This window comes from Syngnathus leptorhynchus, chromosome 20 (assembly GCF_054491065.1).
Source record: "Syngnathus leptorhynchus isolate UIUO chromosome 20, UIUO_Slep, whole genome shotgun sequence".
Classification (NCBI taxonomy): domain Eukaryota; kingdom Metazoa; phylum Chordata; class Actinopteri; order Syngnathiformes; family Syngnathidae; genus Syngnathus; species Syngnathus leptorhynchus.
In genome coordinates, this window is record NC_141214.1 from 5,384,540 (window position 1) to 5,398,495 (window position 13,956).

The window sequence follows — 13,956 nt, forward strand, 5'->3', positions numbered from 1 at the left end:
GTTCCGCCGCAACCGAATTTCTCCTTGACCTGTCGTTCTTTGCATTTGTGCAGAACGACATCACTAAAGAATACAATAAAAGCTAGCGAGAGTAGCCTCAGATCAAAAAAATAAAATAAAATGAAAGTAAATGGACAGTATCAACCAAGCGGACAAAAAAAAAAAAAGGGCAGCTGCTTTTTGTTCGCCCCTTTTTTTTTGTTCTTCTCTATCTGTCTCGTGAGCTTCAGAGGAGGCCCAATTAAAGCACTTCCATGCTTGCTACTCGGCTCAAGCGAACCTCTCTCCAGGGCCGCTAATTAAACAAGCCTTCTTCTTCTCTCCCGTCTTTTCGTCCTCCATCTGCCACCTCTCCCGCCTCAACGCAACCTTCCCGTCCGCCTAGACCATCTTATTCGTCCCGGCGTGGGGGCTTGATGTCCGCGCCGGGACGGCCGCCCGAGTCAATTTGTACAAAGCGCCGGACTTGTTATTCTCTCCCGATGGCGGATGGCTGCTGGGCCGTGTCCGCCGTCCGTCCGTTGACACTGACAGGCAGCCCTGTTAATGGGGGTGTCATGTTAGTCCCGCTCGTGCTGCTTTCACTTTGTACACCCTCATCACCGTGCCAAGAGACTTCAACGGTGTCACGTCGCTTACCGTGGAAACGTCCTTTGACTACACGAGAGCGGACCGTTACTCCCTTCCCTCACCCCTCCCCTACCCATTTAGGAGTCCCTGTTTATGCCTGTGAAAACTCACCTAGTCGCAGTTTGGCAAATTAGCTTTTTTTTTTTTTTTTTGGCCACTATTTTGAGATCCCTTAAGACACAGGTGTCAAACTCAAAGCCCGGGGGCCAGATACGGCCCGCCATATCATTTTCTGTGGCCCGCGAAGACAAATTGTGTATCAAATTTGTGTGTCATGACTAGAATTGCAAATTGTCTTCATTTTAATATCTTTTTTTAAATATTTGACCAGTATTTACTCGTCCGATTTGAAAACGAGTTATTTGTCCATTTATTTTGTAGCTTTTACTGTATATAATACGAGGTGCTCATAAATTTATTTGGGTCGACAGTCGAAAGAAGCTGATGACAACAATGCGGCCCGCCCCCCCCCCCCCCAAAAAAAAAGACTTTGACACCCCTGCCTTAAGATGTTTAGCATTGTGAAAAACGCCGGCCTACATCATTGTCATTTAAATGTCCGCAGCGCCGCACGAGAAAATAAGAAGTTGTTGTTGCATTGTTTTTGCCCGCCTCCATGTCGAGAAAATGGACCCCAGGTGAGTGTTATTTTCCTGTTCAGGGCTCCCCCGATGGTCTCAATAAAGGGGCCAAATATCTCACAGGCAAGCCTTCCATTTGCAGGGGAAAATAAATGCCTCCCCGTGGACAAAAGGGGCGCAGATGCTCATTGTGATTCATGCACCGCCGCCACAAAGTCACTCCGGACCGACCAAGGTAATTAGAATGCTCTTTTGTTAATGGCTCTCCAGCAGAAAAACATATCGAAACACACCTGGTGAATTGCCGCATGCACTTACTGTACGCTGACAAAAATATTGGGACGGTGACAGGCGTGAATGGGAATCATTGTTGTGGATTTAAAATTGGGGTTTTGTTTCATTCCGTATATCGGGTAAAATAAAATTCCTTAATGGGTCTTCCAGAAGAAAAACATATCGAAACACACCTGGTGAATTGTCGCATGCACTTACTGTACGCTGACAAAAGTATTGGGACGGTGACAGGCGTGAATGGGAATTTTGTATTTCAAATGTGGGTTTTGTTCCATTCCGTATATCGGGTAAGATAAAATTCTTTATCCGACGCCCTGGGAATCATGTAATCTGTGAAAATAATGGTTTTTAAGATAAACCCGAGGCGTAACACTTTGGAATTCGCCGAGCAGATCGGTGCGCACTCAGCTAGGCCCAGTAAATAGACACATCCCAGCAGACTGGGATTGCATGGCAAGAGATTGTACCTTGCTCTCACTTTGTCCACAATTGATTGATAAGAGGTTTTGTTTCCCTGACGCCCACCCCCACACAACTCCTTTCTCCCTCCAGCAAAACTAATCCCACAGAGACTGGCGGGATTCCCACATCTGCCATCTTACTTCTCTCTTATTTTGTCATCCCTGAAGTGGCAACTAATCCTGCAACCCTCTTCCTTTCCCTTCATGTTTTTATGATCTGCTCCCACCAAAATAATCTCATCCTCTACTCCCCCGTGGTCTCCTACCAACTCCCTACTGTTACTACACATGGACATCAAGGTATTTACATGGTGTATTTCACACCCCGAACACTAGGTGGCGTCTGCAAACGTCTGGCCTGTTAATCACCTTTTATTAGATCATTAAGGAAATTTTTTAATAATTTTAATTATGTACGGGCAAAATGGTAGAGCAGGTAAGTGGGCTAATGGCGACGGCCCCCCCGATGAAGCAATTATCTTTGAAGCGAGACATCCTGTTTGAGCCAGCGGTGCAAGTATTGTCAAGGAGACCGCGGCGGCTTTGACAGCTAATTCAAAAAGAGAAGAGGCTAAAAGCATTAAACGACGAGATAACCGCCGCTTGTCATCACCCGGGAGAAGATTACAGTTTTCACGTGCGTGCCTTCCATCCATCCACTGATGTTTCTCCTACGATAATGCTGGACATTTTTTTTTTAGCATCCCCCCCCCCCCTGCTGCTCGCCTGTTTAATAGCTGCTAAACTCTGCAATTTTTCTTCCTTTTTAAGTCATTAGTTTCTCGCACTTTCGGGCTCCATCTGTGACACTGGCGAGAATTTGAGAAGTCTCACCCACCTTATTTCCATTTCAAACAACCCAACACAAAGCTTTGGAATGACACACAAATTGCAGCATTAATATAGTCAAAGTTTTGCGATCAGCTGGGGACCCACACACACACAAAAAAAACAAAACAAAGAAAAGCATATTATTGCCTACACTGATCATTTCGGCATTAAAAAATAACAAACTGAGTATTCCAATGAATCTCTGTAACGACCCAGGCTAAACCTATTTAGGTAGCACTTCTCGCTACAGATAAAAAAAAAAATCCTAGCAGGATTAATAAAGCAATTATACAATTATTTTCTGTAAATGGGTCAATTTTGACTACATGTCATCCAAGCTAATTCTAAGCATGCACAAATGAACAAAGCTACATTGGATGTTGTCTCTTTCTGGCAACAATCAACACAATGAAAGTCGTACATGTTGCCATGCATTATTCATTATTTTTTTTTTCCTTCTCGACCATTTGACGAGCATCACACCCAAATGTGTTTGTGGATTACAAGCAGGGGGGGGTGTATATGGCGCCTATCTCTTATGCAAAGAGGCTATTTAGCAGACACCAGGGAAGAGCTTTAGTTCATAAGCTCTCATCGGCCGCGTCGGACATCCCCGGGGGAGGCCGAGTAGCCTCGCTGGTGGTCAATATGTCAGACGGCGGCGTAATGCGTCATGATGAATCTAAGCGGCCCGGCCAATTAATACCACTTGGGTTGTTAGAGCGCTTGCGATTGATCACTTTCATTTCAGAGAGGAGTGGCTGGTAAAGATCGGCGGCGCTGATCAATAGAGGCCGTTTGCAGGCTTCGACGCCATTTTGCCGTCCGATGGCGTTGTTCTACACAAAGAGAGCAGTCAAACGAGTCGACCCGATGCCGTCATGAGTGAAAATGAAGATGAAGCGCTCGGTTATGTCGAAATTGATTTTGAGCTTGTGTCGTTTGGTTGAAGGGGATTTTTTTTTTTTGCATGTTTACCAGTGGTGGCTAAATGCAAGGTAAGCAGAGCTGCATCGGCAACACAGTTATGTTCAAAAGGGACACGTCAGGGTTGGAATCCAAACCAGATCGATGACTGGTCCATTAGGGATTTTCTTTTTTTTTTTATTTTATCAGCAAAAGTGCTCGGGGAAGGCTGCCTAATGCTCGGCGAGGCACTTAAAGAGATGAAGTCGAGTGAGGCCTAGCAAAGACGTGTCAAGGATGAATTCCAAAATGCTGCTAGAAATGGCATGCCTGGCTGGAAATGACCTCATCGGGACTTTTTGTTGAACAGGACTTGAAGGTAAATGTATTAAAAGGGGACATCTAAAGAACCAACACTTTCCTGTAAGTGATGCTCTCAATTTGTCTCATTAAAAAAAAAAAAAAAATACTCTCAGCGCACACTCGCAGCTGACAACGAGGCACTCTAAAGGAGCTACGCTAACCTGATTCATTTCAACTAACAGATGTTGGTTGATGCTGCTAATGTGTATTACAAAATTTAAAAAAAATCAAAAATGCTTGTTCAAATTGCTGGCAGGTATCCATTTTGAAGCAGGCGATCAATTTAAATCCACTTCACGAATTCACCGTCGCGCTCCAGCGACTTTAATGCGACGTTTAACACGACGGCTGTAAAGTTTCATTTATATCCTCGTTTGGTCCTTCGCCGCCAATTCTCCACATCTAATCGGCAACACTCGAATATGAGAGTGTGATTATTTTAAATCTCAGGTGAGAACAAGTCTTTTTTTTTTTTTGCCTTAATCCAATCAAGCGCCATTGTTTTGGTGATCTGACGTGTTGGAAATTGCCTAAATAATTCAGAACCTTCACCTAAAAGTTGTGAGTCATAAGAGGCGACGGAGCATTTTGGATTTTCAGTAGCTAAATAATATATTTCATGGGGAGGGGGGGGGGGGGATGCATTATTCATGGCTTAATTTATCTCAGGTTAGTTAAAGCATAGACTCGTCATTCTAGATCTCGCCTTCCCTATCTCACTCTATCAAAGTTCTCGAAGGAGACCCACCCCCGCCGTGTCCGCGACACCCAGACATAAATACTCTTCTCCCTCTCCTATCTGACCTTCTTTCTCGCCTCGCTCGGCCTTTTTGTACTCTTCATCCAGTCGCTCCTGTCTCACCTTTTACCCTTTAAAAAGCCCCCCCCCCCCCCCCCCCCGCCACCCCCCCCGAGCCATCTCTCACTGCTGTTAAATCTCCTCCAGTCACCCTCCATCACACCCCTGCTGGCTCATTTCAGTCCATTTTAAAAGCTCAATTTTGTGGTATTTTGTAATGTCGATGACGTCTTCTGAGTTCCATTTGAAAGATTTCGTTCCTGCCCAAATTCAACAAAGCAGCACTAACAGTCCCTTAGGACAAGAAATGTACTTTTGAGTTCAACATAAATTGTTTGAATGACACAATTTTTCATTTATTGTGACATGAAAAAAAGGCTGCCAATATCTTTATCGAGCATTCCAGACCAACCATGTAATAACTTTAGCCACTATATAGAAATAATAATCGTAAAAATAATCTAGGCATGTTTTAATCGCATTTATGGCCCTTAGTCTTCCAACACACAAATAAACATTAATTGCTTGACAAAAATATTGTATAATGCAACTTTGAACAATTCCGTTTAAAAAAATATATATATTTTTTTTGGTAATATACATCAATGATGACGCTGAAATGTATATATGCACATCACAAGTGTGTCGAGTTTAGAAACATGTCAAATTATAAAGCTAGGTGATGACTTTTCTTTTAAATTTACACCGGTGGCACCACCTACCGGACAATAATATAATTACACCCAGAGTAGACATTTTAGAACAAGTTATTGTTTAAAAAGCGGAAAACTGCCTTGAACCCGGACCCCACAGGGGAATTTCATTTACAATACTTATAATTCAATACTTGATGCTACAATTTTGAAGAAACGTTACCAGCGGGTTTGAAACGTTTTTTTTTTTTTTTATCATCATGAATTTTTAAGAACAGAATTTTTAGCCACTTCTTGTGGTATCACTGCAGTAGTATCGACACACTTTTACAATATTTACGGCATTTCAACTTTTAACACTTGGTTGAAAGGTGCAAAGCAAGTACGAAGACAATAACATGGCTGCCAGAATCATTTTTCAAGCTTTAGGAGTGGCATTCGGTGACATTTTCCACTTTAATCCAAGATGCAAAAAGTGTATGCGGCCAACTGGATGTTTACCGCAGGCGAGACTTTGGGACCGGAGGATAGAACTAACAACCTAGCAGGCACATTTGGAGTAAAAGGTCACCTGTCACATAAATTGGCTCATTTTGCCACTCTTTGCTATTCGGTAAATACAGCTCGGGTTATCATTTGCCTTTACGGCAGCAACAGGAAGCAATTTTAGGAGCTGATTCGCAGATAGCGGCGGCAGATGCACAAGCTTTTTTCCTAACGCCCCATCACACCTTTAAGGCTTGCAAGATTGCGCGTCTGGATCTCAGCGGGAAGCTGCAATTGCCGACCGGCCAGCGTGATTACCTCGGAAATATTTTCTGGGAATTGTCAGACGGGCCTAAAGTCTTTCTTTGCTACATTAGCTTTGACATGTGGCGTTGACCCCCTGCTGTGCCGAGACCAACTGAAGCAAAGTCAAAGAGAGTGCATCTGGGATTTTGTTTGCTCACAGTACTGAAAGACCAAAGTAAATAGCTAACGGATGGTTTTCTTGCAAATGGAAGGCATGAAAAGAAAAATAGGGAAGTTCAGAAGATGAATACCAACAATGTCACAAAAAAAAAAATCAGTTTAGTACAACAAAAGAGCAGACTGGGGGTTTTGTACTGTCCCCTATTGTTCACATAACAAAAAGAAACCTTAAAAATAAAAAAAAAGCAAATTTCAGTCTATTTTAAAAGCTCAATTTTGTGGTATTTTGTAATACCACAAAATTGCCCCAAAATTATTTTGGTTCATAATTTGTTTGAATTCATTTGATAAACTAAGTCAGATATTTATAAATAAAAAGATCACATGCATGTGCATTTAAAAACATTTGATATTTATTTCATAAACGGCACAACATTCATAGATGCCGAGGAGCTCGTGTTCACAATTAGCCTACATTCCGGCATTTCATTCTCTTGCAAGGGGATGATTTATAAAAAAAAAAAAAAAAAAAAGCAAACAAGAATGATCAAATCCACTAAAGCAGCTTCCATGACAAAAATCAGCGAAACATTTATTTTCACCTAGCAGCAATGTCACGCCGCATGTCCGTGATGTTGTCGGATGAACACCACAAGTGAGGTTCCAAACTTTACTTTTTGGCTTTTCCCCCCTAGAGCTCGACCCAATATGTAAAAAAGAAAATTAACCGCAAATAACTTTGACAGAAAGATTAGTAGACAAGCATAGCAAAAGTTCAAAAGTCTATTTTTACCCCCATCAAAACTGAAGTGATACTTTGACTTTTCTTCCATTATTTCATAACGCCGATGATGTTCAAGTCATTTTACGATCGCCCTTTTCACTCCACGACATGATCCATTTCAAGTCAGGCCAGTGCCACAAAGGAGCTTTGTAATCCAACAGCACGACTGCTAGTTTTCTTTCTTTACTTTTGGTTGGGCAGGGGACGCCTGAAGAGCAAGATGTGTGGCTCTGTGGGGTGGGATGATAAAAAAGTGGATTATTAAATAAATTACGTGTAAAAGATTAGAATGTATCATCAACTAAATTGCCATTAAATTACTTTGATTTATATATATATTAGAAAAAATATGGTTACTATGTCAAAATTGGGGGGGAAATTAAGATATTATTGTTAACTTACTGTCATGTTGAAGGTCATCATTGTTTTCAAATAACTTTGCTGTTCTTTTAGTGAACTTGGAAGCAACTTGCCCGACATCGAATATCAAACTGAGCTTTTCTTTTTTATGAGTGCAGAAATTGTAGTACACATTTCCAACAATAAAAACTCAATTGTTACAGAAACACCTTTTTGATGAATACAGAAGTAACAACCCACAATGTTCTGCAGTTATTAAAAAAAAAAAAAAAGGAGATTTTTAATCAAAATGGTGGCAATATCTGCACAATGAAACCACAACCATGACAGGACTATATTATTTTATTTTCAACATTTAGATGCCCTCGTGTGCTTAGAACCATTTGTTTCCATACAATGAATGTGACATTGTCATTCCAAAAACTTACCTGGGTGGCACTATGAAATTGACATTTTCATTCCAAAAAGCTAAAACTTACCTGGCTGGTACTATGAATGCGACACTTTCATTCCAAAATTAATAACTTAGCTGGCTGGTGCTGTGTACTATGAATGTGATCATTTTCAATAAAATAAATAAATAATAATAAAAAAAAACAATAATAATAATAAAAATCTAACTTACCTGGTTGGTGGATCATGTAGTGCACCCATCCTTGGCTCTGCTGCACGCCAAGGTTCCTCCATTCGGATTCTGACATCAAATGAGTCTTTGGCACACGCTTTGCTATGTCCTTGGGCAGCATTACGTGTCTACATAATTCCACCAAAGAAATAGAGAAAAAAAAAAATCACAAAGCCTGCAGGGTTTCTAGCAATTGGATTTTGCCAACCTAATTGGTTTGAAAACTACAAATGTACTTTAGCCATGCACATACCTGTATTCATATTTCTCATCGTCATATTTATCAGAGTAGTATATCTGTTTGTGCGACATGTTGACAGCCTGGTGGAAAGGAAATAAAATAGCGTCAAGGACAGCTTCAGGAAGCAAATTTTTTACTTATCAACTTAATAAATTGTTAAATGTAACCGTTTAGCGGTAAGTCGTCGGCAATTTACGTTTTATCATTTAGCTAGGTCAGCTAAGCTAGCCACGAAAAGGCGAAAGATGAAAAATTTGACGTCATGAAAGTGGCAAACAAACACGCAAAGTGTTGTAAAAAAGTACACATTTTACCTTAAACGATTCAACAGAGGTATATTTTGGAATTATTGGAGTCTTCTGTTGTGTTTTTAGGAGCTCGACGGCTTTGAAGGTGGCGCTCCCTTGAGTTGACCCTACAATAGCAACGAGAGCCCGCTTCACTGTTCAAATGGACTTGGCATCGTCTCATTGGCTGACACAACCTGGAAGCCTATTGGTCCAATTGTCGCGTCGCGGAATGATGACGTTTCTCAATGGCGCCTCCCAGTTAGCCTGATAGCAGGGGCGACTTCCCTGTCAAATGCAATTCAACGTGCAAACAAGCCATAACTTGCTCATTTTCCAACGAATTTATTTACTTTTGGGGTCCATTACAAAACGTGTGCTGTATAAGCGGAACAATTTTAAGAAATACTTTTTAGTTTGGGGGTTATGATCCACATGGAATGCGCTTATTTGCTCTCAAATTGTGTTGGTGCAAAAAAAAGATCCGTTTTATTGTACATTTAAAACATGACGTGCTGTCAAAAGAGCATTAAAGATGACAAAGTTGACATTTTGCACTATTAATTTGCAGCCCTTAACTGTGCCACAAAATTCAAGCTCGACATGGTACACTGCTTTTTTTGCAAAAGCACAACTTATTACTGAGCTCAACAATGAACAGTAAGGTCACTATTTTTACTTAACTTTAGTTTAATGAAGCAGTTGTTTCTTCAGAATCCCAGCAGTCATTAAGAATAAAGCACTTGCCTCAAAGAATCCAACTCGTTCATTTAGCCAAAACATTTTATTGAGAAACAAGAAACGGAGGGCGGCGGTTACATCTTATGCCATGGTGGCATCTTTCTCCCGCGCTCCGTCCCTTCGTCACCTCTTCAATGCAAGAAACATTTTAGTGCTGCTTCCTCCTGAACGAGCACCCTGAGGAACACAAGTCAAGAGACCAAAAAGTCAGTGCTCATCTGTCAGCTAACTGCACTCTGACTCCAAACACAGAGTTTAAAGGCTTGTTCTCAATCTTCGAAAGGGGGGGAACCGGTGGTCAAGCTCAACCCTTCTGCAAACTGAGGTTTATCTGGCACATCAGTGAGACTAGAAGACCACCAAACAGGAAATCCAGTCACGTAGTAGTGCGGGAAAGCAACAAAGCTAATCCACATTTTACTCTTCATAATAAAGGATAGTACTAGTCAGTGGTACCTCGACAGACATTTGAAAACTAGAGGTGCAACACAAACAACCTAATATTCTTGATCCTCTGTGGAAAAAAAAAATATATTATTGCAGCTTACACAGCAGTTGTGACAGTCTTCAAACTAACATTTTTAGCCTGTGGGCTCCTTATGAGTTCTTGGGGGCTACTTTGTCATTTGCCTTTAGTAGAGCCACAAATGTATTTTCTAGCTGGGCGATACTGACCCTCTGTTAGACGTGCTTTTCCGCCTGTGGGCTGACACAAGACCGTCGAGCAGCCGACACACAGCACGACAGTCTGCGCGTGGCTGAACACTGTTGTAATCTTGTAGCATCCTGCACACACACAAAGTCAAATTCTAAAACTGAATTTTGCCCTAAAGTCATTTTGCAACGTTGCAGCATCTTACCTGGACATTTGACATCCATAAAATAAGAGTTGGGACTTTGAACAAGGCGCTTCTTCTTGTGCCTCCTCCTTGTCTCCTCTGGAGATGGGTGCAACAAGTCTTTCGCGAGCTATTAGGGCGACATTAAATCATTGGCAATTGTGGTGTTAAAGGCGGGACATGATATGGTAGTGATACCACAGGGTGGAGATTTAATTGAACCAAACCGGTTGTTCCGAATTTGTCTTACAAGTTGGCCAACTTGATAGGTTAGGTAACCTGCCCGTTATTTTTTAGGGACATTGAATACCTAATAAATGTTCTTAAAAAGCGACCCCCCCCCAAAAAAATGGGCCATTTATTTAATGTAGAGAAGCACAGAGGGAGTCTTCGAAGAACAAGGCTCGGCACGACTCTCTTCATGTTTGCCGTGTGCGCGCCGCCATCTTGAGCCTCAATGCGCTCGAAAAAAAATGCAGTTTAATTTCGGACAAAGTGCGTCTACAAGTCAGCAAGGATGGCTGAGGAACGCAGGAGCGAAATTGCATAGGTCTACGCTAAACGTAGGGCCGCAAACGGACGTCAAAAACGCTATTATACGAGGAGAAATATCGTTAGATAAGGTGGTGCGGATACTCACTGGCATGTTGGCGAGGAAAGCCGCTGCCGAAAAGGAGGAACGACCGGAAGCGAGGCCTTAATATTCCTCGTTGCGTTCAGCTTCTAGCCGGAAATGACGGATTCGGTGCGACCACCGCGGCCATCTTGGTGAGGTCGAAACTTCTACAACAGGCGTCACTCTATCGACATCTTCTGGTCAGTATCTGCCAGTGATCACTTCCGGGAATCCAAAACATACGAGTTTTTCCATATGTATTCTGTGCCATATTCTAATTTAGTTGCAGGAATAAAACCTAAAAATCAGAACTATTGGACTTTACCTTACTTGTTCCAAACAAACGAGATAATTAAATCGTTGGGCGATGACGTCACCACGCAGGTACTGAGTACACCTACCACACCTGTCATGCTAACTTCTTTGTATCACTTCCGCCTGTGACGAACGATTAAAAACACAAACCAAGTTTTCACTTTTCTCGACTTAATTCGACTCACTTTGGTGTGTTTGGGTGGACTAACAAGGTGAGTGGACAGTTTACATATATTGCTGTTGTTAGTGTGCGAAAGTGGGCCAAATAAGTTTCAAATTCCTCCGCATTTGTTTTTTAGCTCACACTTGCGTCGATAATGCTCAATAGGTTTGTTTGATTTGGTTCAGTTCCCCACACCAACAGTGACGTTCAAATGTTCCTGTCAAAACACAAACTGGTATTTAAAGGTTATTAACGCTGGTAGAGTTTACTGTCAGTATTTTTTTTTTCGAGTTTACTCTGGTCAGACTTTGTCCACAAGTGTCACCATGAAGTAGCTACGTATACAACAATTACTTCCTGCTTTATTCAATGTAAAATACAGGTAGGTTTTAATTTTAAAGTATTTAATAAAACATAAAATCAAAAAAGGATTAGGCGTGATAATAACATCCCAAGTCACAAGCGTGATTATATAAAGTCTGCACACCCTTATTCAATTGTGTTCTTCTACAAAGATGAGTCATTTCAAAAAATCTTTTCTAGTATTATTCTGACCTCTAACTTGTACAGCTCAATTGAATTTTTCGAATGTTCTCATCATGCAGCCATGACCTCGTAAATAACAAAGCAGAAAATCCTTGCATTTGAATAAAGGTGTAAGGACTTTTTTTTTATACCCTTTGACATTGTCTCAAAGATGTTGAAGTGTTTACTCATTTTGAAATGTTAACTTCTCACAGGGGAAATTAAATGATGCTACGGTGTATGTGGAGGACGTATTTTTGACGGCCTTACAACTTAGCATTCACAGACAATTTTGCAAATTTTACTTCGAAGAGGATTAAACATGTCTGGCCCATTGTCCGACGAGGAACTGCATAAGCTTCTGCCAGTCGGCCCGATTGCACCAAGCCAACTGACGGGAGGTAACAAGATTGCAGAAGATGATTTGAAGGAAGAAGATGAAGAAAAAGTAAAAACAGAGGAAGAGGTGGTTCCAGGAGCCAGCGACGCCACCCTGCCGTGGCCTGGCGACAGGGGGAAGAAGAGCGAAGACACGGACGGCGTCTCATCGGGGGTTTGCATGTCCGACACCGATGACAAAGACGAGGGGCTGAGCAAAGCCAAGTGGCGCGAGAGCATGCCCGAGGGCGACAAGTGGAGAGATGATCTGGTTCCGTCGCCGAGAGACAGCAAAGGAGATGGATCCCTGGCCGACGATGAACACGAGGAAGAAGAAACGTCCAATTGGGTCTCGGAGAAAGGTACCACGGGTTTCACTCCTCAGGTGAAAATAGTGCGGAGGCAGTCCAGTGAGGTCGTCCCCCAAGAGAACAAACTGGACGTGGACATAGATGATCACGATAAGGAGAACCCGAGGGAGTTTCAAACGCCGCCAATTTATAACGACTGGGATGAACAGCCAGACTGTGAGTAGATCTCGGAATCAGCATCGCGGCGTTTCTTCCATCGTATTCAAAGTGCATCCGTGTCGTGTTTAGCTTTGTGCAGCGAGAAGCTGAAGTTGGCCTTGTGGACGGCATCAGCGGCGCTGGTGTTTCCTTTCTTGGTGTGGGGAGGATACGCACTCCTGCCCTTTGACTCCCCACTGATGGGCAGCGCCCCCCACAGGGTGGTGTACACACTGCGATGCGCCATCTTTGCCTCAGTACCCATATTGCTTGGTAACGTTGCCTCTTAGCGGTCATCCTGGGGGAAGATCAAGTTCGCATTGTGTTGTTTTTTTTTTTTTTTTTTTTTAAATCCATTCTCACTGTGTCGTAGGCGTGCTGGTACACGGCGTGGCCAGGGTTCGCTACGGCGAGGTGACCCCTTCCTTCCAGAACAAAGCGCCAAATAGAAAAGTGTCAGTGCACAGACATTACGTCAGCCAATCGGTGGGCCTCTTCCTCTTCTACTTCCTCCAGCTGGCTGTGTTGGCGTCCTACGTTAGCCACAATCTCGTCAAAATAGTGCCGCTGCTCACCATCATCTTCGTCTTTGGAAGGTACTACAACACCACCATCACCAGTTTTGTATGAAAACTTGCATACATAGTGGATTTTTTTTTCTCCCCCCCCCCCCGCCTCAGGTTGATCTACTGGCTGTGCTTGTCGCTGGGCAGCAGCGCCCGAGGCCTTGGTTTCGGTCTGTCCTTTTTCCCTATGTTGGTCATGCTGGCCGCCAACCTCTACTTTGTCTGCTCCTCGACGGGGACCGATGCCGTCTTTGACGTGGAGCCGCCCGCCACGGCCTCTCCGCCCCAGCAGCGTTGGTGGGGCTGAGTACTAACGAAAAGCTATCTCGATATATTGCCCTCGACATCCCTAAACTCGCATTAGACTGGATTGAATTTTGATCTCCTACAAAATTACTCAAACAACACTGTACATCTTAACAGCAACTGTAAATAAATCTTTTTATGAGGTTGAAGTATTGCAGATATATTTTTTTCTGTCGCTTATTTATAAGCAGCTGATTTGTTTTGAAAGTTTGGAATGTTTAAACGAGGCCAATCAATACGTGTCGAGACCTGAAAACTTTTCGAATAGACG

At 42.6% G+C, this 13,956-nt stretch overlaps 3 protein-coding genes and 1 non-coding gene across 4 annotated transcripts; 1 reads left to right on the forward strand and 3 right to left on the reverse strand.

The window, feature by feature from the left end:
- Window positions 1-6,938: 6,938 nt before the first annotated feature.
- Window positions 6,939-8,902, reverse strand: LOC147041090 (cyclin-dependent kinases regulatory subunit 1). The gene is made up of 4 exons (XM_085900781.1): window positions 8,755-8,902; window positions 8,453-8,520; window positions 8,200-8,327; window positions 6,939-7,444 (listed from the first exon to the last, which is right to left on the reverse strand). The coding sequence occupies exons 2-4, from the start codon at window positions 8,509-8,511 to the stop codon at window positions 7,398-7,400; spliced, it is 234 nt and encodes a 77-aa protein (XP_085756907.1). The 5' UTR covers window positions 8,512-8,520; window positions 8,755-8,902; the 3' UTR covers window positions 6,939-7,397.
- Window positions 8,903-9,496: 594 nt separating this feature from the next.
- Window positions 9,497-11,091, reverse strand: rps27.1 (ribosomal protein S27, isoform 1). The gene is made up of 4 exons (XM_085900274.1): window positions 10,948-11,091; window positions 10,329-10,437; window positions 10,144-10,254; window positions 9,497-9,645 (listed from the first exon to the last, which is right to left on the reverse strand). Exons 1-4 carry the CDS (start codon window positions 10,951-10,953, stop codon window positions 9,617-9,619), a joined length of 255 nt encoding a protein of 84 aa, XP_085756400.1. The 5' UTR covers window positions 10,954-11,091; the 3' UTR covers window positions 9,497-9,616.
- On the reverse strand, window positions 9,730-9,860 carry LOC147041092 (small nucleolar RNA SNORA35). The gene has a single exon (XR_015063046.1). It is a non-coding gene; the product is annotated as a small nucleolar RNA SNORA35 (small nucleolar RNA).
- A 219-nt stretch (window positions 11,092-11,310) lies between the features above and the next one.
- tmem79a (transmembrane protein 79a) lies at window positions 11,311-13,834 on the forward strand. Its single transcript, XM_085900269.1, has 5 exons — window positions 11,311-11,450; window positions 12,142-12,831; window positions 12,904-13,086; window positions 13,187-13,409; window positions 13,494-13,834. The coding sequence occupies exons 2-5, from the start codon at window positions 12,249-12,251 to the stop codon at window positions 13,684-13,686; spliced, it is 1,182 nt and encodes a 393-aa protein (XP_085756395.1). The 5' UTR covers window positions 11,311-11,450; window positions 12,142-12,248; the 3' UTR covers window positions 13,687-13,834.
- Window positions 13,835-13,956: the final 122 nt, after the last annotated feature.

What these genes read in the sequence shown, in the direction of transcription:
- LOC147041090 (XM_085900781.1), bottom strand. Translation starts at nt 8,511, where the DNA reads ATGTCGCACAAACAGATATACTACTCTGATAAATATGACGATGAGAAA. An exon ending in GATGAGAAATATGAATACAG is followed by an intron (nt 8,328 to 8,452) that starts GTATGTGCATGG and finishes GGAATTATGTAG; the next exon opens with ACACGTAATGCTGCCCAAGG. An exon ending in CTACATGATCCACCAACCAG is followed by an intron (nt 7,445 to 8,199) that starts GTAAGTTAGATT and finishes CCCACCCCACAG; the next exon opens with AGCCACACATCTTGCTCTTC.
- rps27.1 (XM_085900274.1), bottom strand. An exon ending in TATGGATGTCAAATGTCCAG is followed by an intron (nt 10,255 to 10,328) that starts GTAAGATGCTGC and finishes GTGTGTGTGCAG; the next exon opens with GATGCTACAAGATTACAACA. An exon ending in AAAAGCACGTCTAACAGAGG is followed by an intron (nt 9,646 to 10,143) that starts GTCAGTATCGCC and finishes TGTGTTCCTCAG; the next exon opens with GGTGCTCGTTCAGGAGGAAG.
- tmem79a (XM_085900269.1), top strand. Translation starts at nt 12,249, where the DNA reads ATGTCTGGCCCATTGTCCGACGAGGAACTGCATAAGCTTCTGCCAGTC. An exon ending in CTGGGATGAACAGCCAGACT is followed by an intron (nt 12,832 to 12,903) that starts GTGAGTAGATCT and finishes TGTCGTGTTTAG; the next exon opens with CTTTGTGCAGCGAGAAGCTG. An exon ending in ATCATCTTCGTCTTTGGAAG is followed by an intron (nt 13,410 to 13,493) that starts GTACTACAACAC and finishes CCCCCGCCTCAG; the next exon opens with GTTGATCTACTGGCTGTGCT.